The 27,629-nt window shown below is 42.4% G+C and overlaps 2 protein-coding genes across 2 annotated transcripts in view; one reads left to right on the top strand and one right to left on the bottom strand.

Moving 5' to 3' along the window:
* T265_10499 (hypothetical protein) overlaps nt 1–27,629 on the top strand; it is a gene marked incomplete at both ends in the record, with an annotated part of 150,856 nt that overhangs the window by 32,653 nt on the left and 90,574 nt on the right. Inside the window, one exon of the mRNA XM_009176886.1 lies at nt 4,946–4,984. The remainder of the gene's footprint in view (nt 1–4,945; nt 4,985–27,629) is intronic.
* T265_15167 (hypothetical protein) overlaps nt 1–27,629 on the bottom strand; it is a gene marked incomplete at both ends in the record, with an annotated part of 99,731 nt that overhangs the window by 8,419 nt on the left and 63,683 nt on the right. Inside the window, 2 exons of the mRNA XM_009176887.1 lie at nt 21,658–21,958; nt 25,530–25,660. Coding sequence (XP_009175151.1) covers nt 21,658–21,958; nt 25,530–25,660 — 432 coding nt within the window. The remainder of the gene's footprint in view (nt 1–21,657; nt 21,959–25,529; nt 25,661–27,629) is intronic.

Raw genomic sequence — 27,629 nt, 5'->3', positions numbered from 1 at the left:
ACAACGCTTATAAACCAGCTTTAATCAAGAAAAAAATCCATGTTTATCCACTCTCAGAATATTTGGTAGGATTGTCGGTAAAAGCCTCACAATTACCAAGGCTACCGTACTGACCTAGACAGGGGACAATGAATGTCGTCAAGCGAGGTCACCAACATACCCCTATCCAATGGTCATTTCGTTGCTCACTGATGAGTGCATTTTGCACAGAATATCACTGTTGGTTTTTCTCACTCGCGCACTTGGATACCCGCAAATTCAAGGTACGGATGTTCTTCTACAAAGCCGTATCTTATCAACAAGGGGTCCACGTTGGTAATGTGGTGAAATATTGGTAGCTCGGGTGAGTTTATTGGTTGTTGATCAGATGGCTGTTGATCTGTTCGCCGAGCTTGGCAACTGGCTTGCAAACGTTTCGTCACCATACGAGGAGACATCATCAGTGCGCAGTTGGGTGGCGCATGTATTGCGATATCTCGAATATCGTACCAAATGAGGCGACCTCGTGCAGCACATCGAGTTGCTTAAGAACATCATAAACGAGAGATTCTATGTGCGCTTTAGGTCCAGGCTTGGCTACAAAAGAATAACGAAAAGACCACATATTTCTTTCTCTTGCCAAGTTTTTGAAAGTCAACGTACTGTTACCGTTAGGTCCCAGTTGATGGATGACGTTGAACAAAGGACGCAACTGTGATCCAAACAAATGGACCGCCAAACAACTCCGGGATATCATGAGTGGCACTGACAAGCTGACAAAATGATTTGACGATTTACTGAGGCAGAAAACCCTGCGAGACTAGTACATCTACGATTTACTCTGAAAAGACCTCATCACATCAACGGTTTTTCAAAGAGATCTTGTAACTCCATTTTAGGAGGGTCGCCCGTGATGTATTTCACGGAAGTCGAGTGGAACTTGGCTAACTTGCTAACGTTTGTAACTATCTCGTCTAGTAAATAAATCGCATGAATCGAACCACACAAACATCATAAACGAGAGATTCAGCTGGGTCCTAGGTGAGTCTCTCGAAAGAACCAAATTAGTTTGCAGATGAGTTGAGTGTATATAAGTACATATTTCCGTTTTCTAAACATGTATCGTTTGGGTACTAAAACTACAAAAGTGACGCTAAGACAGAATCACCTTATCATACTGACACGAAGGATGATAATGTAGATCAGCATTCACAAACAATGCACGCTATCACTTTATAGGAGATGGAGCCCTAACTCTAAGTGTTTTGTCTCAGACTTCCCCTGAAGACCTGTACGCTTTGCTCGAGAAGTATTTCAGTATATCGCCACAACGTTTGTTGTAAAGTAATGTGATCATATAGGGCAACCATTAAAGGGGTTCGCACCGCAAACCAAGAAGCGCTATTTTCAACATCACATTTTATGGCACAATTCCACTCGGTTTTATTCTACTCTAAACCTATCTGTAAGAACAACTAGTGAAAACGTGAACAGAATCCAACAGGACCACAAGATCACACCATGGGGAATTTTGAGAGTGCTGTGTCAGAATAAGTAAACTGAGTTGCACACTTGTTCCAACTTGATTTTGATTGCTAACTTAAACTCGTATTTGTTCCACGCTCAACCACAATTTGCATTGGGCTCAAAGTCACGAATGAAAGATTTTATTGTGATCATTTGAACGTTCTGTGAATACGTCCCCTACTATAATACCTTTTTAATTCACTAATGACATGCAAAGCTACCGATTTTTGGACTATAATTCTAGGCCATCAACAGAAATCGATAAACCTATATGTTCTGCCCTCAGATGACTGGCATGTAACATACCACGGTCCTGCATGTTTCACCCATGACTACTTAGCTCTTTCTTAACAAAACTGGACTGATCAGGTTTCTCCGTATTCGCCGAGTGTACAAGCGTAATATCCTGCAAGTGGGTCTGTGTTTGAGCCGCAAGTATACAATCCATCGTTTCGTTGCATATTATTTAACTTGGTATTTCGCAGCTTGTTTTCTATTGTACACCCCTTTAGCTGCATCGCCAATGGTCGCTGCCCAGCCGAGAAAGATTCTAAGTCGAAAACGTTACTCATGAGTAGTAGCCAAAAATTACGAACTAGGGTCACCTTCACCGGTGGAAACAGGAAACCCAAAATATGAGCGTAATAAATGTGCCCTTCTTGAGTAGGACACAGAAATTTGTTTCTCTTGCTGTGCTACAAATCAGTGCTTTATTACTGTTTTCTCTCAATGTTGTCGAGAAATTTAAACTAGGTCCCACAAACGATTCGGTTTTCAGCGTCAGTGAGCAGAGTGGATGCAAATCATACTCAACGAATAAACCATGATACTCACGTTTTCATCTTAACGTTCAAAAGGTTACAACTCTCAGGAATACCCTGCCAACTTTAGGCAGTTCAAAGGCGATGATAAGGATGAAATGGTGGGATCTTCACCCGGCTCTCTGAATCAAGAATAAAGTACACTAGAGAGTGAAGGCGCCACTGTTTATGGTTTACCGGAGTAATTTCGGATTAACTAGAATATGGACTGTCCTTTCTGACACAACACACAATAGTGTAGTTACTAGTGGAACTATACCACAGGACAAAACGTTGAAAAATTTAATGCGGAGGGTTGAGCTGTATCCAACCCGACGAGAATGGCTGTAAGACCACGAAGAATCAGCCTGCAGAGTGGCTCAGGCAACAGCAAAATGGTAGGGGACGGATTCCTGAATCATAAGCTGTTGGTAAGATGAATGAACCAATCTGATATGACAGGCCGAGTTCATGGTACTCGGAAGGTCGAATGCGCTATCTATCAAACAAGCAACCTCAGTTGATTTGGAGTCACATCTGAATGTGCGGGGTCATGTCTCATTGTCAGCATGCTTATTTATTGTTTCGCCAACCCCTCTCAGTTCACCAGTTGGCTGTTCGTTAGGATGTTAACCGAAATATTTTACGCATACTGCTGAAACGATGTTAAAAAAGTCGTAAATATCGTGCAGTTACATTTGTGGATATCTTGAGACTTTTCGACGTTCGAGCCTGAAGACTTTCTAGACCTCCATACAGTGTCCTGCGAGCAGCTTTTAAGTGTGTCATGAAGACACACACAAAATGAAACCGTTTATTTTCATCACATTTCGCTACTTTATCTGTGTAAAACTCTGGTTATTGTCCCATAACATAATGAAGGGTATCTCATAACGCAAATTCCATAAATGCTCATCTGCCATCAGCTAAACAGCTAGGGGAAGATAAAAAGTTAAAAGAATTGGGAAAAACTTCAATGACTCAAATGTCAGATCAACCGGATACTTCTCCAAAAAGTTGTTATCTTCAAACCCAAGGCTGCTTTTCTTCATGGAACCATCAAAATTCTCTCTGTGAAGGTGACTCCAATGGTTGAAAACCTCNAAAACCTCTGATCAAAGATAATATCAAAAGTGTAGGGAATTTAGCGAAATACACTCATTTGCAAACAAGTTTGGTTTTGCGAAGGTCTCACCTAGGAACCCAGCTGAATTTCTCTTTTGTGATGTTTCTAGGCCAATCCAAATTTGCTTGCAAATGAGTGTATTTCGCTAATTTCGTGCAATTTGGTTTCAATTAGAACATAAGGCTGACGGAAACCCGGGGAGTGCGTCCACCTGATGAGCCTCAAGAAGGGCGAAAACGGTCGTCGGCTGTGGAAGAATTTTCAGCAACCTTATGAGTAGTGCATTGCGAATCTAGGGAATTTAGTTTGGCGGGTGGTGAATTTAGTTTTTACCTATGGTGCGTGGAAACCGTTTCTCTGCTCGGAATTAAACTGGGATATGGGAACAATTAAAGCCATCTCCGGTGTCACCGAATTAACTCGTTAAATAGGCTTAATTTTAACTAATGGTGTCTCAACTGATTGTGTAAGTAACTGTACGTAATCCATTGGTAGTTTACTGAATAATGACATTATTGAATACTGTTTTTTATTTCACTTAGTGACGCAGTAACTCACTCATTCGCATCATTCATTTAGGTTAAAGAGCTACTGATGAAGATTGTACATCACACATGTTAAATATTTCGGTTCTTCTTGAGAGGTTATTAGAGCTCAGAACGAAGTGTCCGGATGGGATTACCACGATTCAGTCTTTTATATAAGTTTACACAGGATGAAAATTATTTCCCACATTTTTTTGTGCGACTACTGTCAATCTGTACTGAAAGACTTGATAATAGTATCCAGCTGCTCGATCCAAATTTCACTTCAAGAACCTATAAAGAGGTTCAAACCCGCGAGCTTGTTAATCATCACTACTGGACCTAGAATGGTCAGTAGCCAGTGCAATTGGCTCGCTTGTTGACGATGCAGTCTTTGCGTGCAGTCCCTACCAAGACAAACGTGCTTTAGTGTGTTGACTTTAAGGTGTTACTTTAGGGTGTGGAAAACATTCACCGATGAGCACTTGCAACCACTTACAAGGCATCCAAATGAATTTGAGCCCTGAAACCTGGTCGGTCACTAGCTTTGCGGTTGTAGAACCGAAAAACTTGAACAGAGCATGCGTAGGTCCTTTAGGGTTGTTCAGATTCACTGGGATCAGCAGCTTCTCAGTGGCCACCAGTGTCCATTGACCGTGGAAGAGCTTCACTGGATCGATGTTCCCTATTCTGGACCGTAACTGCAATTTCGGGAATTGCGATAATTAAATCGGCGTGAAGGAAGTTCACAGCAATAACTGTACCGAACAAATCACGTTGGTTTCAGCCTCTGATGCGAGCAATCTGAACAGTTGCAATCATGGATATTCGCACAGGATCTTCACTTAATTGGACTAAACGGAGTAATCAAGTTAATGGTTTTGGCTTCCTTTTTTTCAACCAAATATGACTTTCTGTAGTATAACTGACGCAACCCATATTGCGCCGCCGTGTTCTAACCAGTTATTTTCCTATTTTTTTCCTAAAAGATCACCCTCGTTAATGGCACCTCAGAAGACGCGTTCATTGTAAGTCTGCATGCTTCTGAAGTCATTATCAACTCGCTTGCCTCGGTAACCCACGCGAGATTCACCTATTTACTGGAGTGTTGTTTAGGTTAGTCAGAATGAAAAAACAGTATAACTATATGCGTAGGTATTACCAGAAGTTAATATCCAATCGATCCCTCTGTTAGTGCTTTCTTTTACAGCAATATATAAGAATGATCTGCACTAGACAGCGAGTGAGGCTGAAATTTGGTTGCTAAGCGATCTGCTTCTTGTCTTGATGACGCAATAGGCATTTATGGACAGCAACCATAGCACACTGTCGTTAGACACTCCCACCCATAGTATAATATCTGCTTTTCGTGACTGGCTGCTTTTGCAAATGTTTCTTTTGCTTCATTAATTTGTAAACTGTATTTATCAAACCATTTGTCAGTCATCGCGCTTAATGACTTCATCACACAGCCCAATCTAGTTTACCGGCAATTCGGGGAAATATTCAGTATTTGTGTTTGTGTATTTGCACCCTTTGCCAGAATTACTCCTCTGCTATCTCAGAAACTCTACTGTATTACCTCTGGGTAGTGAACACTCGGACAGCCTACCGAAGTAAATGGTAGCAAAAAACATGAGCGTGCAACCCGGTTCGCTGGTTCGCTATCTGCGAAGTAGACCAGATGAAGAATACCAGTAGGACGATTAAAAAGATCAGTTTTGGTTTGGAAGATGGAAAGGAAACATCTCCTGTCCTGTCAGAAGTCAAGCTTTACAAACAAGGGTAGAATGTTCTGCAAACAAGACAACGTTTAGCTCTGAATGAGGCGAATTTGGTCAAATATTTTAAGGAGACACCAGGATTACCGTCAAAATGACCAAACTTTATGTTTCGCATAAGTATTTGCAGTTGCCCGATCTGGAAATTTCCAAACGTTTGACCTGATTTTGATGAGGCCGATCAAATTTGCCCCTAGAGGAGGGAAAAATTCCACAGTTATTATTCGCAAAGTTTGGCCAGTGAAACTTGCCGCTTTAGAAAAAAACGGTTCAGCTACCTCATACGTAATCCGAAAAAGGCAAACAGAAAACATTTTGCTTATCCGAAAATATTGCTGAAAAATGCAGGTGTTTACTCAGCTGAAAGACGTCTGTTTACACAGCTCAAGGGAATTGTGAATGCCTCCAGTGTCCACACTTTTCCACTTTCCAAACAGCCAACCCAGACCCAGTCCGACTTGTTAAATAAAAAATCCTCAGTGGAGTGAACCAAATACATAAGAACGAACTTTTACAACGAAACACATTTCTCATAGGTTTACCGGAAATTGTCGCCAAAAACGCCCGGTTTCACCCAGTATATGGCTCAGTAGGCAGTCGGAGTTCCCGACATTTTGTCTCCTCGTGTTCCCTTTGACGCAAAAATTGTACTCAACTCGCCAGATACACTCGGTTGCAAATTAAACTAGTATTGCCCGGGAGGCACAAGTGAATCTTTGCTGAGTCTCGCGTTCATGCTCTGAATATGTTTCAGAAGGGCTACCTCTTTTTTCATTTGGTACTCTATTCCACGGAACACCATATTCACATCTTTACTGGAAACCATTTGTCAGCCCAAGACCAGTTTTGCCCTCTTTTTTGTTTGGTTTGGGTATAATTCTTTGACGTTAAGCTTCGGTGCACCAGTACTTAACTTCTCAAAAAGACGCGCGACTTTTAAGTTCAGCGTACACATTTGTGCGTGCTCATCTCAAGGCTGGTATACATAAGCTTGACGGTGAGGCAATGAGGAGACAATAGAATGTTACTGTTTATACCGTATTCTATTTGAGACCTTGACACTACAGCGGTAATAATGTGTTTCTTTTTTGTTTGCTTTGATCAAAGAGCTCAAAGGCTTGCCTTCTGATTATCGCAGGAGGTTACCCAGAGCTTTTACATGAAGTTGAAAAAAATGTGCGCTGCGGTGGTTTCGACGGACTTCTACATCGATTCTGAATAACATGAAGAGTATGACAATTACTAGTCCATTAGCTTATCACCTCTAGCTCGTGTGGCGTGGATCACGTGATTAAACAAATTACTGCTGCTATCTCTCAAATGTCACGCAAAATTGTGGACTCGTTTCAACCGCAAACTGATCGGAGGAGCTCCATTGACGTATTCCAGCTACAACATGACAATTTATGCTAATCCCTGGTTTTCCATTATAATTTTGATGTTATTTTTAGGATGGAATACTAGACCACATTAGGGAATAGTTGAGGTATTGATGTTCGTTCATATCCGGAGTTGATATCTTCGCAACTCAACCCAAATCGAAGAACCTAAGGAATGCTTCACGCAAATCCACATTTAGATGCGTCATCATCACTCTAGGGGAATCTGACATCTATTCACAAATATCCGCAGTTTATCACGCACTGATATAAATGATTGATGTACATATTTAGTGATCCAGTTCATCTTGTTCACTCACATCGCTGGGAATTCCACACTTCTGGTTTTACATTACAGAACTCCACACACGTACCGCACAAGTGTTTTGATTCGCAGGCACGCACATAAGAATAGTTCTCATCTTTGTTACTCTGTCGGTCACAGTAGGCATTGGTAAGTTTAGTGGGCTGACGTTACCAAATCTGTGAGAGAAAGTGAAGGAAACCTTGAAGTTTTGCACAATGATGCCAGACTAGTCGAAATGTCGAAACGAATAGTCTCACATACAGCTTATAATTGTGCAATTTACACACGAAACGATTCCCAGGACAAAACAGCTGCAAAGATTCCTCCATCTTTTTAACAAAATTTAGTCATTTTGTAAGGCAGAGTGTATACAAAGACGACCCATCCGCAAGGTTAATTTTGTCGGCTACCACACCAACCTTTGTTTTCGATCAACGTGAACTGACAAAATCAAGCACCGTCGGTGTGCTGGTCTTTGAAAAGGTCTTCTTTCCAGTGACCTTCCAAAACGGAATCGACGAATCATGATTTGTCTGGATACGAAACCTGGGTTAACCACCACTTTTGTTATCAGTCTTTCCGTCTCTGCTTAACTTTCTACTGATTTCAGCGCGGGGAAAAAACCATGGGTTGTTGAAACAACTATTCACGGTGAACTGGACTGTGTTCATCTCAAATTTGACGGACAACAGCAAAACATGTTTTGTCTAAAGTCTCCTGAGGAGTGTTATTCGTTAGATAAAAAAAACTAATTTTCAACAAGATTCGGTTAGCAATTTCATCAGCGACAGACAAAAGATTCCGCTGATAGGTGCGTGAGGTGATTAGAGAAATGAAAATGCTGGATAAATCTGAAGATGTTGATGATTTTAAAAGTTCCATCTATTGAATTATTCGGCCTCTTTTAGAAGAAGATGGATAGCAACTGTTTTCCTATTAGGCTATAGTACAGTGACCATTGTTATTTAGGCGATTCCTTTCAGCCTTCTGATAAAATTCCTATGGATTAAGCCTCCTTGCTGTTAGCAACAACAGAGAGGTCGAAGCTGTCCCTCGTCTTGCACACTTCCCATCACAATAGATCTATTGCTCAAATAAAAGGACAAATTTAGATGCTCTGTTTAGATTCAACCTAGTTCATGGACAGTCGTAGAGCTGAAAGAAATCAGCGCTTGGACGAATGGTCACTGGAGTCTTGGAAACAACGATAACTGATTGAGGATCAATGTGATAAATATGGTCACGAAAGTGACTTGCTTTGGGGCAAGCCAACGAGGTTGACTGTTTGTATGCGCACAGCTCTCGGATTTACTGAGCTCTAACGGCTCACCATCCGGTAGAGCTGGAAGCCGAGAAAGTCAATGGAAATTAATAAAACCTTTAGTAAAAGTGAATAATCTTTTCGTTAGCTCTGCAACACCCACCTGCACCGTAACTGTCACAGAATCTGTCTTGTTTTTCGAATCATTAGGCCTTGAGGTCACTGAATTTGTTTGAACCGAGGAACTCATAAATTACGGATACTGATACATGAGGAGGACTGAAATGGTATCACTTCAGGAACATCTTTTTAAGCTTCATTGTGGTTCACATGCAAGTTTAGAGAAGAGGCGTGAAATCTTTATTCTATCGTCAGATGTTGTTTACTCCGAAATATGGGGCCACTAAGTTATATTACTACAATGGTCGATCACACTTGCAATTCCTGAAAATGTTCACTCTCCCCAATAATCGGATCGACCGATCCGTATCACTCGTTCACCTGTGCATGTGATCTGATGCTAGTCTGTCTGACATAGGGTGGCGAAACGATCTTCCGTTATCAAGGAACGGAACGCATGTCGTTAAAACTCAAGTAACCAGCCACATAAACACCAAAAGTATAACATTTATTGCGGGGCTACCTTTTGGACATGTCCATCCAAACACTGAATGCAGCCATACGGCTTTCCGATTTCACGTCTTCGCTCTTGTTCGTGTGTGACAAACGCACAACTCGTTACGGCATGAAATGAACCCTCCTACCTGAAAAGTCAGTGGTTCAGTGTAGGTGCGCTTTTGAAAGGAAATTCCACACAAAGTCCTCTGAAACAGTTACTCTCACCGCACAGCCTCCACTAGATAAGATCTAACTAACTGCGTCTTACCATTTACTATCGAAGCACACGTACGGCGGATTGCACTGAAAAACTACTTTTCAGCACGTCAACATGTGAATCGATCGCCGCGTTGACACGGGGATTCACTCTGTTTGCATATTTATTCCGCCAGGTGGAAACTAAATTTGGGGCATTTTTGTGCGTCACACACTTAGTTACTGGCAGCTCAACTCATGTAAAGGGTAAAGGAGTATGCAACACAAAATTTTCTAGGTGAGACTGATTTTTCCTACTTATTAGTTCTCCGACAAAAGCTATCCCTGGTAGTTCGGAACTCAGAATATTTCGTTTGATTGTTTACACTCTTCCAAACCCATGAATAGCATCGGCTTTCACATTCATGGTAATCAGTTCGGAGACAACCCAACAAAATTTCATGTTCATATTGACCGAGAAGTGATCTGGGCATCGGAATGAGCCGGTTAACAAGAAAACCCGAATCGCTCAACCTGCTGATCACCGATGTTTCTCAATTTTTTGAACTGACCCAGCTTGGACTGCGAAACTAAAGAGGATTTACAGTGTATTTGAATAACAACCGCAATTCTAAATTTGCCTAGTAAAACCCGGCCCCCCACATCCCGCAAGCGAAGATCACATGTACCTTGTAGAACTAGCTTACTGCAAGGAAGCGTCAGGTGCGAAAATTTTTGTGGTAGCGAGAAGTTACCATTGACAGTTTACCTAATTCTGTTTCAACATCCCGAAGAGGAGAAAACATATCTTCTATAAGTTTTACAGCGCACTATTTCAATATCTGATGGCAAAGGAGGTAGTCTGATCATTTCCGGGAGGTGTGCTAGTTCCACAACTGCAATTTCAGTTTCTTCTTCCTTTCGTCACAAAGTGACTATCCGGATGAGTGCCTTCGATTTTTAGAACTTGCGTAGTGTTGTTCCGATCTCAGGGCTGATGTATTATTTATTACCAAGTTTCCGAATATACAAACACGGGAATTGTTTAATCGAAAACCTAGGCTACTGACAGGAAACTGAAGTAGTAAATTTTGTAGCCCATAAACCACGGTTTAGCAAGAATGTTTGAATAGTTGTACGTTAGTACTTCTTCGGCATGTTGGGTCAAGCAAAATTACTGTGCGGTCGTACCTCCTATCAGGAATGGCCACCTCAAAAGAATCTCCGACAAACCCATGCGAAACGGTCCCTTTTATAGGGGGGGGGGGGTAAGTTAGATGAGAAACGTCCCTTTTTTGGGGGGGGGGGGGTAAGTTAGTGTTGAAATGTGTTTCAAAAGGACCAAGATTGTTGAAAACTCTCCAAGGGACAACGACCAGTTCCAGCCGGCTTGCGGCTCATATAGCCGGAATGCCATCTTCCCAGCTCCTCATGTTCTACTGTAACACCAAACTGTACACAATCCACCAAGTGGACTCTTTTGGAAACTAAGGTAGTAGCCACTGGGAGATGCGGATGAATCAAAGCTGAATCATACGTTCACGATATTCTTCAACTAAGTGTGGTGCATAAAGGCTACCTCAGGTTTCAGTTATTATGATATCCAATATATCGTGGTAAATGTTCTCGATGGAAGAGGCAAGCCACAAGGTTACCAAAATCTGCTCGATGGTCCGCGAATATCAATGAAAGGCATGAGGCTGTGCAGCAAATTTATCCGAATACTCTAATTGTTTTCTGCAGTTGTAGTCCACATCCTGGGCAGCACATACGGAGCTATAGACAACTGTGTATCGGCGCGTGGGGCGGCTTGGTACTATTCTAAAAAGTACATAGCACAAAAAAATGAAACTTTACAGATCAGTTTGGCACTTCATAAAGCTCATCAGGTAGTCATAGTCCCCTTGGTTAATCTTACAGCCTACCTGATTACTAAATTGTACGTATGTTGCGATGAATACTCATCGGCAAGCCAACCTGGTGTTAGTATGGTGTTAATCCAGTAGAATCTCACTCGAATTTATCATCCATAGAGTTCTGCAACTCAGTGTATTGCACAAAATTGGTCGTTTTTTCAGTTGAAACGACATTCATGATATCGAATGTCGATGTTTCGGTGCTGGTCAGAAAGGCGATGAAAACTTCGGACAAGTCAGCACCGGTTTCTCCAGGTTGTTCTGTTCTAACTGAAATACAAAGCGTCTTTTGCTCAGGGCCTTAGAACAAGGAATTTTTTCGAGATTACTGTAAACACCTTTTCCGGGCTATTCTGCAACTTTCGACTGAAAAACATTTAACTTCTGTATTTTCTCACTACTGTCAAAATCAAAGTAACATATTTTATTCATTTGTGGCTACAGGTTTTCTCTTGATGTGAAGTGGCACTCAAGTTAGTTTACTGGTCAGACTTGACTACAGATCACTCATCCCTTTCAAGTGGCTATACTAGTACCATCAATTAATTAGTTTCTTTTCTGTGAATGGATTCATATTTCTGCTAACAGATAGGCCTAGTCGATGGGATTTATTGATATGTATGAAGAAAAAATGCGAGCGAATTAGTGACCGTTGAGGGTATTACTGAGTGCAACTGACATACAGAACACAAGTGAACTTCACAACGATATGGCATATGTGGAATTACGACACGCAGGTTGGTGCTTGTCCTAAGGGACTATTTTTTGTTTATGAACGGTGAGATGTGTTCAGTGATACAGTGAGATTCAGGAGAGTTTAATCTAATGTGCTTAAAGTGTCAGTTGATCTAGCCTGGGCGTTTGGAGCCGCGGTAAGAAATTTGGACATGATTCAGCGAAAAGTAACTGATGACCAGCCTCCGATCACTTTATACTACTTATTTTGTGGTGCTATTTCTGGTGAGTTACCCTCGAATTGTACAAGCACCCACAGTCTTGGGAGGCACTGGCAAGTCGGCAGCACATCATGAGTCCCGCGTCGGCGTTTTGTGATATAATGATCTTGTCAGGGAGATTTCAATCAGGTTTCAAATCTAAAATAAATGGTTCTCAAATTACCTAGAACACTGGACTGCTGGAAACACTGAAGTATAGGGCTTTTACCTAGGCTAGTGTCCTTTGTTATTCTTATTCACTTGTATGGTGGACCACGAGGAAACCAGCTGGACGAGCGGCATTGAAATCATTGTACCAATTAAAAACTGGCAGGGTCACGGGTGCCCAAGTATCGTTATAACAATTTTCTGTGCGAGGACAGTCCTGTCGCTGTCTCGTGTGCTCTCAACAATTCGTTAATCACGGTACTCGCGATCAACAGGTAACAATGAGTTCTGATATTCAGCATGGTTTCTGGTAAGCTCTCCAAAGCGGAATTATTCATTATTTATAAAGGACCATTTCACGTTCACAACAATGACACGTGCAACCAGTCATAATTGGCGGAAAGGTTGCGCTGAATTTACTTCTATTTCATTGCAGTTAGGTTCAGAATTTTCGTGTCTTTTTTAGCGCAAACTCGCACACGTCTACTGTCATATGAATTCAGAAAGCACATTTCAACGCTGTCTCGCTCTCAACAATTCGTTAATCACGGTACTCGCGATCAACAGGTAACAATGAGTTCTGATATTCAGCATGGTTTCTGGTAAGCTCTCCAAAGCGGAATTATTCATTATTTATAAAGGACCATTTCACGTTCACAACAATGACACGTGCAACCAGTCATAATTGGCGGAAAGGTTGCGCTGAATTTACTTCTATTTCATTGCAGTTAGGTTCAGAATTTTCGTGTCTTTTTTAGCGCAAACTCGCACACGTCTACTGTCATATGAATTCAGAAAGCACATTTCAAAACAGGTGTTAAAATGTCATTTATGGCAGGTAACTGAGTTAGCATTGGGGTAGGATGTCATGACAATATGATTGATCTGAGTGTTTATACTGTCGCGTGCTATTTGCTAGCCCTGAATCCCAAAGGATGGAAGGATTCGTTGTATTTGTTGAGCCACTCCCGGGCCATCATTTTTTGCGTAAACATTAGCTTGTCCTTTTAGCCCTTAGCATTGACCAGCGCCCGTTGGTATATGGCATTGAGTCAAATTCACCGAACAAATAGACAGACGCAATTAGATATCTGCAAACCAGCGTTCAGAACCATTTTTACTTTTCGTAATTGATGGTTATTTTCGACCCAATTGGAGCTCAGTGGACTCACCTAACAGACCGTATCGAATCAGTTGTTCATTTGTTTACTTACGTGTTTGCTCATAGTAGCCGCACCTACCATGCACAACAGCTGTTTGACTTGGTATACCAGCCGATGTTCCGAGAGGATGGAGTTAGCCGGTGGGAATAACAACTTGTCAATAAAAAACGTCTACCTTTTTGGCGAAATAAGTAGTTTGAGCGGTGAATAACAGCCTGTATCTGCTCCGATGTAACCCGACACATATGAAAAGTGAATCATTTGAGGCATGTAGAAGGATGGGATGACTCCAAACCATTATTTTAATGAATTTTTTATACTTCAAGATTCATTTAATACACGTGGTGGCCGTTAGTAAGTAAGCAATGCGAAGGCATCTCCTATCAAACGGGAAATTGATATATGATGCCCAGTATCACTTTCTGAGAAACCCGGTATGCTATGCAAATCCACTAGGCTCACTAGTAACTCACAATAGTAAAACACTAATACCATTTGGTGGAGAATATGTAATTTTTTAAAGTCAAAAGAGTGGGGTGGAACAACATGTTTCAATCCAACATCTGGTATACTGTTTCTGAATCCATATTTTTTCACTCACCGAAACAGAGTGCAGTTCAAAATTAGGCAAAATGATTCTTTTGCTCCGTGATCTCGCGCATCTGTGACGACTTTCTGTCACATTCTAACCCAGTTTCCGTTTGTGTGATACCCCGGCCCAATTGCGTGGAAACAGCTACAAAAAGCAAGGGAAATGGGAAGCAGCGGCATGCGTTGTATGATTGCCGGGACTATCACTGTGAATATTGTGTTACGTGTGGTTTGTCATTAATGTTTTGTAAAACAATAGGCAACGGTTGCCTATTATATGATGCATGACTGGATCAGACAGTTCTCAATGGACTAACCGCAATACTGAACAATAGGTTGACACTGAGACCTACCTGTCTCCTAATTCGTTCTGGGGCTGATGCGCAGAGAGCAGATACGGTTGAGCTCACAAGTGAGATCACAAATAAGCCTTATTTTTACTGTGCGATGTTTACGAGCCATTAAAAGCGCATTTCTCTTCCGTCTCATTACAAATAAGATTATGCGTTAAAAATGTAAACGATTGTAGGCTTCATTATGCTAGTTTGTTGATGTGTAGAGGCGAATATGGGATGCTATATTTCTAAAATACTGAATAGATGCGACGGAAGCGTACAAGATTCTCTTCAGCGGAGTTGACGTTGATATAGACTTTGAACGGGATCTGTGAATGAAGAGATCTAAATGTTCCAGAACTGAGTTTGCAGCAGAGATAAAGTTGAATGGAAACGAAATTGGTGCATTGGCTTTTTCGGCCCAACAAGTTCCAGCATAAAAAACGAATTCTGTCATGAAAAATCGCCACAACCATCAATCTCACTAACCACGACAGACATGTGACTAAAAGCGAACTATGTAATGAAGAGAAATGCAGTTGACGGAGGTTGTTGTGAGAGGCAGCCAAGTGAGTGAATGGTACTTAACCGTCAGCATGACGAACCCCATGGAGAGGCGAAGCATCATGCAGATGAATGCACTACGAAAGAATCAAATTTCTTCCAACTCAATAAATGGAGCGAAAACGGGAGGAGCAAAGACAACGGACAAAGCAGGAGGTTCAGCTGGTAATTTTAGTGTTAACGATTTGGTAAAATTCAACTTTCAGAGCTTACAGAAACTCTCTTGTCGGGGCTCTTTGACACCCCATACACCAGACCACCTCGCAGTCATTTGATTTCTGAACATTTGACACGTGAGGCGAGTGCATCACTGCTAGTTTTTTTTCAGAGAACGCTAGACGCAGCCAGCATATCAAGTTTGAACAGATGAAGGTGTTCACTTTTGCTCGAAGTCATAAGTTCCGCCCATGCTGCGCTTGTTCCCTTTGTTTTTGCTATTAGGATTGTTCCTATTGCTGCTCATGGAGGTAATCCGCTCTGACCTTTAAATTTTTACTTGTCCCTGACCAGTGAAGCCTCAGTTTTGAGACGCTCCATTCCTGAATGTTCACATAGTATTGACTTTACTAAGCGATTGAGATCTGGTTTAACGGCTGCCCCATTCTCAGTATCACTGCTCCCATTATTCATGTTTTAATTGAGTTATGAAGGCTTTTCAGTAGTAGGCTTAAACCTTCACCCATTTCTACAAAGAATCGGGTGGAGTTCAAAAACGACTTGACCTGGTGTAACAATTTGCAGATTGTCTGCTCTCACAGTGCTCGGTCATCCACAGAAGTGCAGCGATTTTTATATCACGTTAATAGCAGGAGCTGTATGGTTGCTCCATCATATTGTACACCGAGATATTAAAGGTCAGTCGAGCGGACCAGCCTGGGAACAAACGAGTGGCCTAACTGGGGCGATAATGTCGTATGGAAAAATCTGGCTTGTTCTGCGTTTGGACAGATGCATTCTATGGAGATGCAGTCAACTGACGTTGATACTGTGGTTTTCCAAGAAGCTATTAACACTTTATTCGCAAGAATCTTAATATAGGTCTCCATGGTAGGGCATTTTGTATTACGTATGAAAAATTTGGGGTTTGAGCTTGAAGTAAAGGACGACCAACGAATTGATTGCCTTAGAGTGAATAGCTCACTCAACCTAGCACAGAAGAATCACTGAAATACGGGTCACAAGCGGGCAGGCGTTGTTGTGTATCAGACAGCAATATTTATTCGTTGAAACTTTTGATAGTTTTTATATTATACTCGATTGTGCTGAATCATTACCTAACTCAGCGAACAAGCAAATCCTTAATAGCGACTAATATTCTCGGTTTACTTCACCCGAACCCACTTGTGAATGTCCGACTGAATCCAAATTAACCTTTTGCAACGTGCTCGTAATTAGACGCTTAGATGTTCCGTGACAACCTTTTCCAGCAAAAGAAAATCGCATTTCTCGTGCTATTTACGCACATCTTGCAAAGAGATTTTGATCGAAACCTTATTCACTAGAGTAGAGAAAATGTGAACTTCAGATTAACTAGAATAAGACAAAGAGTTTTTGGAATAAACGCGAGTTTGTAGTTTAACCTGGTGCGGACAAAAACCTGACTCAAATATATCGGTTATAATGTCCTTCATCCGAATGGGCTGTACAAAGATCGCACGGATTTTCGTTTTGGACGAGTCTCCCTTTGGCATTATCTTGATTTGAAAATGTCCGTCCAATTCTACGATTTTATGTTTAGTAAAGAGTAGGGTTGATGGCATTTCCGGAATTGGATTTATCTGATATGCCCCAAACAGGACGGAATCAGTAATCAGGGGATTGCATCAGCACTATAAATTGTTTCTTGTCGAGGAAGAACACTTTTTCAAGGAGACTTTTATCTCATGGCAATTCAGAAAGTGGAAAAGAGACCAATCTATCATATTATACAAGGATGATCATTTGGCCTCTGACGCCCAGCAGGAGCTAAATTCGGCTTAAAGGAAACTACTCACAAGGTGGCTGACAACTCTCTCACAGCTCACGACCGGTTTCGCCCTTCTTGAGGCTCATCAGGTAGGCGCATTCCCCGAGTTCCCGTCAACCTTGTGTTCTGCTTGAACCCAAATTTAAACTGTTTTCGAGAAATACATTTATTTGAAAATCAATTTTGCTGTCGAAGAGTTTTCAGCAACCTTGTGAGTAGACTCCTGAGTAGACTTCATGAAAATATACTGCGATATCTCGAATATCGTGCCGACTGAATCATGGGGCGGCCTGTGTGTGGCACATTCAGTTGTAGAATATCATAAACGAGAGATTCAGCTGGGTCTCATCAAACATATCTGTCATCTATTTGGCCCATTATGTAATCTGAACTCGATCGGCATAACAGCCCGACATCTAGCGGAACTCGCTGCCGAACACAATGTGGTAAACTGCAGGAGCGTACATGACTTCTAATGGTCATGATCGCTACCAGGCCCCTACATCGAACAAGTCACTAGACGTATTCTAAAGCCCTGTGTGTGTTAGCCTGTGACCGGAACCATAAGCTGGTGTTAATTAGTGAAATACTGCCCCTCGTAACTCGTCAATCAGGATTATGCGCCCAGAATTTTATTACTGCAGGAGCGTACATGACTTCTAATGGTCATGATCGCTACCAGGCCCCTACATCGAACAAGTCACTAGACGTATTCTAAAGCCCTGTGTGTTGTGTGTTAGGACCGGAACCATAAGCTGGTGTTAATTAGTGAAATACTGCCCCTCGTAACTCGTCAATCAGGATTATGCGCCCAGAATTTTATTGAGCGAAACATTTGCCTTCCATGGTTTTATTCACATGAATTCGCTCAGCTTTTGGTTGCCTATTATTTTCAACACACAGTCTATACATTTAGCGTCTGTCGGCTAAACAGAGTAGAAAAAATGCTAGCATCCAACGTTGGGTATCGTCTGATGCTGCTGACGAAATACGTCAAAGGGTTTGTTGGTTTTCCCATTACTGTGATGGTGGGCACGACGGGGGCTGGTAAAATGAGAGACGCAGGCAAGAAAAGTAGAACAAGAAATAAAGGCGCTTATTCACCGTTGTATTGATCCTTGCAAAAAAACAGATAGCCCATAGGGGATACACAGTTCTATCAGGCCTTTTAAGGAAGGCTATTTCGTTCCGACTGCACAATGTGGCTGTCTGTTCCCGGTTATCTAAATTTTTCTTTCTCTTTTTATCCTTATGCGGTCATCATTATTGGACTACATACCAAAAAATTGTTTTGATGAAATTCATTACTTGGTCCCTATTTCCCTAATGTGGTAGCCTATTCAGAAACACGTCAGAAGACTGATGCGGTCACATTTCTTATTGATGGGATAGGTAAATTCAACTGACTTTCCGTCATTATGATTAAAAAAACTTTTATTTATTGGATATCACTCAGAATTGTACACCAACCCACACACCTAAACAAAGAGAGCTAAATGAACATAAGGTTGACGGAAAATCGTGGGACCACGCCTACCTGATGAGTCCCAAGAAGGGCAAAACCGGTCGTGGGCTGACGAAGAGATTTCAGCAAACGTGTGAGTAGTTTCCTCAAATGAGACACCGATTACATATTGATACACACAGTAAAAGAAACCGAATAACAAAGGCTGGTCCACCTAGTTCGTTTTACATCCCCGAACGCGAAACAGTTTTCCAAAAATAACCTAACTAGCTAAAGTTCGTAACGAAAGCAAAGAATTCATTCTTTTCACAGGGGTTTGGCAAACAATCGGTGGATTTATAAAGAATTCATCTTTGCACAGGGGTTTGGCAAACAATCGGTGGATTTATTGCTGGGCAACGTTTCGCTTTTGACACAAAAGCTTCGTCAGGGCAAGTGAGTAAGTAAGTAGGTTGATTGGGTTTTAAGGCAGTCAGGGAACCAATCCGTGAGATTCCTTATGACTAGTGACGTGATCAGTGCTGGGTGTTCAGTCTGATGTCCCTGTTTGTTGATTAGTGCGATGACTAAGCTTTACGATAGATCGGTTAGGGGGGGTTCGTCTTTATGATGAACCCGGATTTTTCCGCCCCTGCTTCTTCAGTCTAGGACACCTTAATGGAAAATTCCTCTTGGGGTCGTTCACAGATTTCGTTCACCTGTGTTTACCAAACCCCTCTGAAACGATGACTTCCCAATCGGTCCCAAACATTTTCCAATTGATTGAAAACATCTACGGACCATGTGTTCGCAAGCTGTCAAGTGAATATGTTCGGTTGGCGAGATTGGAGGCAAACTGGGAGAACCATCGCATTTTCAGCATTAGATGCATGAAGCACAACATAATTCCCAAATCTCTGGTTGTTAAGCCACCAGATGCGTCCCCCGCTTCTGCTCGAATTGCTTCTTCAGCGGCCAAGTCATTCCTCAAACAGAGGATCCATTTAACCACCCAACGTTTAACTGATATCCGCCACCGCGCATGTCGTCTCAACCATGATCTTCAGTCCGCACTCTCGCCTGCTGAATTCGAATTACTAGATACCAAAGCGAAGGAAGTGAAATCAGCTCAAGGTAAACAATGCAAGGACGGACAAATACGGAAGTTCGAGAAATTGCTTTCTACCACTCGCGGTTCTAGTAACACAGCAGAGAACAGTAAGTCATCCACTAGCTATTGTAGCGTAGTCAATTTATCAGATAGACCCTTAAGTGAAGAGGAACGTTGTCTGTTAGAGAAAGGATTGAATTTTGCAGTAAGTAAAGGCGTTATAAGGGCAGAAGAGATCATCCCTAGTGTTGAGTCTGTATTCCAGAAGCTTCCTTCAATGGAAGCGGAAAAATTACGTGTACAGTTGGTCACAGTCCTGAAGTCCCAGCAACCAGGGGTTCCAAACATTGCACCAGCTGAGCGAAGGGCCTTAAACACGTTAAAAAATGTAGACAGCATAGTAATTACAAAGGCAGATAAAGGTAAGGCCACGGTCGTCATGAATAAGAGTGACTATCTTCATAAAGTTAGACAACACATAGCTGATGGTCCCTACCGACAAATTAGTAACGGAAAGATCACGTCAATTATGAGTAAGAGTAAAGTTGAAGTTGGGAGGTATCTAAGATCTGTGATAAACCATCTGGGGCAAGGCAAGTGGTATCGATTGTACCCAAAAAGTGCAATCCAACCACGACTGTACGGGTTACCGAAGATTCACAAGGAAGGTGTCCCCATAAGACCAATAGTGGATGGCATAGGTTCACCACCACATGAGCTGGCCAGATATCTAGCAGGTATCCTTAAACCACTTGCCGGCAAGTCACCGACACACATCCAAGATTCGTATGACTTTGCCAAAAAAGTAGCTGGGTTTCAGATAGAGCCAGACGAAGTCCTGGCTAGTTTTGACGTCAATTCGATGTATACCAACGTCCCTAAAGCGGACGCTGTGGAAGTAGCGAGAAGACTTTTACTGGCAGACACAACGCTGCAAGAACGAACGCAACTCTCCGTAGACGAGATAGTTGAAGGCATAAAGGTATGCCTAAACCTCAGTCAATTTGTTTTTGACTCAATTATATACTCTCAAGAACAAGGTTTAGCGATGGGATCACCAATATCCCCGATTTTGGCCAACATGTACATGGAAGACTTCGAACAGAAAGCTTTAAACGGATTCGAGTGTCCACCAAGGGTGTTCTGGCGTTACGTAGATGACACGTTCGTTGTAATAAAGCGGGATAAGGTGAACGAATTCTTTCAACATCTGAACACATTGGACCCTCACATTAAGTTTAGCATGGAGCTAGAGTCCACATCGGGTACACTAGCTTTCCTTGACTGCATGACACACAAGAGTGGTGGGAAATTAAAAACCACTGTATACCGGAAATCAACAGATAGTGGTGCGGTCTTAGACTACTCCTCTGCACATCCAAAAGCAGTATATGCTAGCATAGCCTCAGCGATGTTTAGGAGAGTGAGAGCACTGTGTACAGAGGAGGTCGACCGAAGAGCAGCACAACTTGAGGTAAAAAAGCGACTTCAAGATAGCGGATACCCAGTGGGTTTAATTAAGCGGCAACTAAGACGGGTATTGGTGCCAACACCAAGGCCCAACAAGGAGTGGATCGGAACAGCGGTCATTCCATACAAAACAGGGACATCTGAAGTCATTAGAAGGGTACTGAATACGGCTAACATTAGAGTAGCTTTCCAGAAGGGGAAAACTTTACGCTCGGTGTTGGTGCATTTGAAGGATCGCCTTCCGGTTGATAGGACTAGGAACTGTGTATACAAAATAAAATGTAACGACTGTACGAAGGTTTATATAGGTCAGACAGCCAGGGAATTGCACACCAGAATCGGTGAGCATAAGCGTTCCATTAACAAACCACCGAGAAACGCAGAGGAATACCAGGCGTTAGTCAAAGATTCAGCAATGGCAGGGCATGCTCTAGACACTGGGCATAGGATAGATTTAGAAAATGTGGACATCCTGAGACGGGGTTTAAGATTCACACCACAGCGACTGGTGGCCGAGGCGGTGGAAATCGCCAAGCGTCCCAGTGTGAATAGAATAGAGGGGGTAGAACTTGCAAACGTTTGGAGAGCGGTCTTAGATCAGCCGAGATCTCACGAGGCGGTGTGCAGTTATCAGCGACATCTCCTGGGTCTAAAAGTACAGAAATCCAAGTAGCGTTAGATCCGATTAACCACCCAACCCGCATCCCCAAACTAATTGTCCCAGCACCCTTGGACGAACACAGGTGAACGAAATCTGTGAACGACCCCAAGAGGAATTTTCCATTAAGGTGTCCTAGACTGAAGAAGCAGGGAGGAAAAAAAATCCGGGTTCATCATAAAGACGAACTCTCCTCCTCTAACCAATCTATCGTAAAGCTTAGTCATCCCCACTAATCAACAAACAGGGACATCAGACTGAACACCCAGCACTGATCACGTCACTAGTCATAAGGAATCCCACGGATTGGTTCCCTGACTGCCTTAAAACCCAATCAACCTACTTACTTACTCACTTGGCCTGACGAAGCTTTTGTGTCAAAAGCGAAACGTTGCCCAGCAATAAATCCACCGATTGTTTACCAAACCCCTCTGAAACGATGACTTCCCAATCGGTCCCAAACATTTTCCAATTGATTGAAAACTTCATTTTTTTTTCTATGGAGGAAAATGTCGGTAGCTCATTTAACGTAGATGGTTGTTGTCTTGTTTGCTTAGCTGGGCAATTTGAGTGCAATTTGATTGGTTGTGCTCAACCACTAACCCACCGCTACGCACCACTACGCTCCCCAATAACGCACTGATGATTTCACCTTGATTGGGGATGGAACGTTTGCAATCAAATTGCCCAGCTCAGCGAACAAGACTTCATTTTTGTTCACCATCGTAATGGGTATTACAGTAGCATTGATCGAGAAATTACTGCTGACCTACTTCGTGACAAAGAGCGCGAAGTAAATCTATCGTTTAAAAGGTGTTTGGGCTGGTTTCAAAATCCGCTGCAAACCTAACCAGATTAAATGCCAGTCCCCGGTTGGTTACCCCATACAACCCACAAAGTGTGGACGGAGGAGAAGAATGACTTACTTAGCCAGGGATGCTGTGGGAGATGAAATCTGGGCACACATCTGTAGGTGCTTGTTCGCAGCCTCTCACAAACAGTAATGCAGGACTAATTTTTTAAATTCCAATATTTGGAGAAGTTGGTGGGACAATGCTAGTTTCTAATTAGTTGCTAACTAGGAACCATGTCGAGTGTCGGTTCGTTTGGAGAGTTGTTACGCAACAGGAAATCCCATAGATGAATTGCATTAATTAGCTTAAACATGCAATCACATAAGCCGCATCAGGAGAATTTTGTTAACCTAGACCAGTGCGGCTTTTTCAATGCTAGTTTCAAAGATGAACTAAGCATGCCGAATGGGTATGTAGGTATGTAAAAACAGAGTCCGCGCGCGATTGGCAGGACAAATTTTTCAGGATCAGATTCACGTGACCCCTCCACTCAATACGGAAGACTGCAAGGTATGGTTTTCTAATGTTTGAAATGCGTTCAATACTGTCAATTTCTTTCAGTTATTCCTGTTTCATAAAGCAGTCTGCATTTTGATATAAAGATGTCGACAAAAAAATCAAAAACTGTCTCTCAGGTCAGAGTCTAGGAGCAACACCATACATTAACTTCGCATCGAGATATCTTCACACGTCTGTCTGAATATCACTATGTGGAACCTCAAGAGGCGTTGTTGGACCAACATACAGCCTATTGATTGCTTATTCATTTTTTTCGTTTTGTGTTGTAATAATCATAGCAATGCTGTGGTGTTCGACTGGTGTTCACCATGCTATTAACACTGACGATGATTCACCTATGTGAAGGCCCTAGCAGTGTATCCAAGTGAATCAAGACATTCGGAAAGGACTGCAGTCTGATTACTCATTGCTTTCGTCCACACCAGAACTTCACACGGAAACCAACAAATTTGAAACTACTTGATTGAGTTTTTATGGTTGTGCACGGACCAGAGGTAAATTCTACATACTGAACAAATGACTAACCAGTTGTTGAACCCCGGCGCCCCTTTATGAGGATGCGGAAAGATTCATAGCTTTGAGGATGTATAACACGTCCTTGTTAGGCATCTCCGTGCTCAGTGCAGTAACATGTCCACCACGGTTAGTGACCTATAGATGTATCGGGAACTAAAGTATAATTTGGATTTCTTTGTGATGTACTACTCATAAGGTTGCTGAAAATCTGTCGACAGCCCACGACGGGTTTAGCCCTTTTTGGGGCTCATCAGGTGGGCGCAGTCCACGGGTTTCCGCCAGCCTTATGTTATTATCTCAGCTTTAAAGTTCTGCATATATTCAGCATCAGAGAGAGGGAGAGAGAGTCCACCGTGGGAGCATACCGAGCCACTCAATAATGCAAGTTTTCAAAACCAAATTGCTGATCCTTGTATGTAGAGACAGTTAGTACCCTACTAATAGGTGTTATCTCACTTAGATGACATCTACTGCTATGTAGACTACTGAATATTTTCCAGTCAACCCTTACTTTGGGGGCATGCATTGGCAGTAATAGTTCCCATGTAATACCTCTTCAGTTTCACGATAGTCTACCTGTGTTAGACAAACTCTAAGCATTCAGATGCTAATCGGTAGCTATATGAAGCGAACGACCAGCCAAAATCAAGGTGTACAATTTAGTCACAAGTTTCGCTGTCATCACGCATAATATCAACAGGACGGTTTGCTATGAATGGTAACCCAATGATAAACCATAATGAAGCAGATGCGGACCGCGTTCAGCATTGAACGTTATCCTACCAGGCATGTGTTTCCGCTTCGCTCTAATCCAACGTTCGCTAGTGGTACGTCTACACAGTTGGCTAGTTATGAAAAAGACACGACAGATCTATCAAAAACGATGTATATATGTTACTTCCCAGCTACCAGCCTCATACGCAGGCATTTTTTCGGTTATCTTGTATAAAAACCCAGTTTGCAAGTGATGGATATCTACCATATAAATAAGGAAATCTGTGACTTCAGGTAGCATGGACAAACTATGGAGATGTGTGTGCATACGTGCACCTACGAGACCTAAGCATCTTCACAAGGAACAATGCAAACAATTTGTTTTTGATATATACTGCTACACCCACTGAATGAATAAGACATTCTGCTCATTGCACCTGGTACGTTAATTAATTCCAGAGTCTAGTGATGTGTATACGATTGTTTGACCTAAAGGACTGTTATTTCGATGTCTTTTATGTGGATTGAGAAAAAAAATATTTTCTGGGACTGAATGCTCCCGCAGGTGGTTGCATCACACACGCACGCACATACACATGTACAGCAGACGCACACGCTGACACACGCACACACACAGCTCTCGACTCCTGATGATAGGATGCATGAACAACAGTGATATCCTCGCGAACTTTATGACTTGTCTACTGCTCGCATTCCACGACCATAGGCTTTTGAGCATGCGAGATGAAAGTTACGGATGACGAAGATCGATTGCATCAGTTTGTTTTCTGTTGGGTGATTCTGTTGCATCGTCCCAATGCGGATAAATATATCTAACCCAGTGGTGCTTATGGACGTCAGTATTGGCAATAACTGCCGTCTTTGTTGATAAACTTGGCAGATGCGTAAATTTAGAGCTTTGTCATCAAACTAGACGATGGTTTACCCAGTGGGTTGTCAGCAAGCAGGTTAGATTTCCTGAAGGAAATTTTGAACGCCCAGATTCATCCTTTTGGGGAGGTCATTAGGTAGGAGCGATCCCTGAGTTTCCGCCAACCTCATGTTCTACTTGAATCCAGCTCGTACCAAATACACGAACAACACTAACTTGCACAGCAATCTGATCTTAACGGAACACTCAGCCAAATCCCAGCTGAATCTTTCGTTTATGATTTCTTCCAACTGAATATGCTGCACGTGAGCCACCTCCTCTTTTGGTGCGTACAATATTCGATTTTTCTGAAGGAAATTACTGATAAGGTTAGATTTCTGTCTCGGTGCTTTGATGTTCGTTATACAACCACGTGCACCTTCTTCTGCGCTGATGACGTCATTCTGGCGCAATCAAAACACACCAGACGCAAAAGTGTGTGAGGGCACAGAAGCGCTGCCCAGATCTAATCAATCATGAGGAAGGAACCAAGTCATCCGCTAGGGTGAGCCAGTTCAATCATGGGCAAATAAAAAAACTGATTGAGTCGATGCGTTCACGATATGGACCGTTCGGAATGATACACCAGAGCTAAAAGATACAAAATGGGGAAACAATACAGTAAAATGCTGATACATAGTTCTGTTTACCACTTCTCACCAGTATTCTAATCTCCAATTTACACAAGATAAATGGTGTGCTGACTGGAACAAAGGAACCCCATTATAAAAGGTCATCTTCAAAACGTGAATCTTCGTCAAACTTCGGTTGCTGTACTACTTGCATACCATCACCCGGGTAGCCAATTCTATCGCCTTTATTCTTCAAATCCGGCTGAGCAATTTCGTTACAAACAGTTCGTCACCAACTGAGTGGATATCACGTATGCGTAGTAAGTTAGGAGTTTATCGTGTCGTTTTGCTGAGTTTGTGCTTATATTGCGGTGGATTGGTGACCTCTGATTATGACCATTTTTTTTAGATAGCCGGTTCCATTTTTAGATGGTTGACTTTCTGACGACCTTCAAGTCAGACCTACCCGACTCACTCCATGTGACCTGTCCACTTCACGGTACCCTCGCTTGCCATCTATTTCCCTTTTTCCCCTTGCGTTGTTTGAGTATGCTGGTGAACCTTTGCTCGTATGGGTCAGATGATGGGAAACCCCAAAATCTCACCAGAAAGAAGGTGTACCGACTTAATCTAGAAAATGTATTTCGCCAATCGCTATAATTTGATTTTCACGCAGGAAATAAGTTTGACGGCAATTCGGGGATGGTGCCTGTTTGATATGCCTCAAGAAGGACGAAACTGATCGTGAACTATTGAAGAACTTTTAACGTGCTTTTTTCAAAGAAGCACTAAAGCTGTTCCTGAACGGCATTAAAGCCAGTCGACGGACATCAGAGCTGGTGAACAAACACGAATTACATTCAAAGAGGACTAAGCCTGTCCAGCTCCCACGAGGATCATGCTGGCATGATAACCAAGTGAAATATCACTGCTGCACCAAGACTGCCTGATCAATCGGCACAAATAACCGGCCATCAACAAGGGAGGTAAAAATACATATTTCCTGTAAACTCTGGAAATTCGGGGTTTCCCAAAGAGATAATTTGAGGCAAGGGCTTTCGAGGTGACTGAAGGGGTTCAGATCTGACCAGCCTAAACAGAAGCAGAAGCAAATTGTAGGGGAATGTCTTTCGAAAGTAGAATGCAGTATCACCAGTGCAATTCATTCCAGACAAATGTAGATTTCTATAAAGATTTTTGTGCAGCGGCGGTCCTCCTTAATTGTTATCTACTTTTCCATTAATTTACGGCTTACGTTTTCTGTAGGTGAATGTTATATCTTTACTATGGTATCTCGCAATCCGCTGTTCTAAGGCAAGCCGTCTGAGCTGAGTTTTTAGCCGAAATAAAATGGAGAACACTGTCATCGCACTTTTCGTCTGATGCCCCCACATAAGCGTGGATTAACACATGACTCATCACAATCAGGTGTGTTGCATGCACCCACGCACCTGAATATGACTTGAATGGTGCTATCACAAACGATTGCAGCATGTGGGTGGGTGGGAAGTTGGACGAGGCCAACTACCGAACACAAGAGTTCGCTGCCATTTGACACAAACAGGCTATTATGGCACGAGGAATTGTGGGGACACTGGGATGAAGAGGAAATCTAGAGATGGTTGCGATCGGCCGTTTAGCAGTAGCTTAATGTGGGATCGGAAGAGAACAAGAGTGAACGTGAGCGGACTGTCTGATCTGTGTT

The sequence above is a fragment of the Opisthorchis viverrini genome (assembly GCF_000715545.1).
Source record: "Opisthorchis viverrini unplaced genomic scaffold opera_v5_375, whole genome shotgun sequence".
Classification (NCBI taxonomy): Eukaryota; Metazoa; Platyhelminthes; class Trematoda; order Opisthorchiida; family Opisthorchiidae; genus Opisthorchis; species Opisthorchis viverrini.
This window is presented reverse-complemented; position numbering and strand designations above follow the sequence as displayed.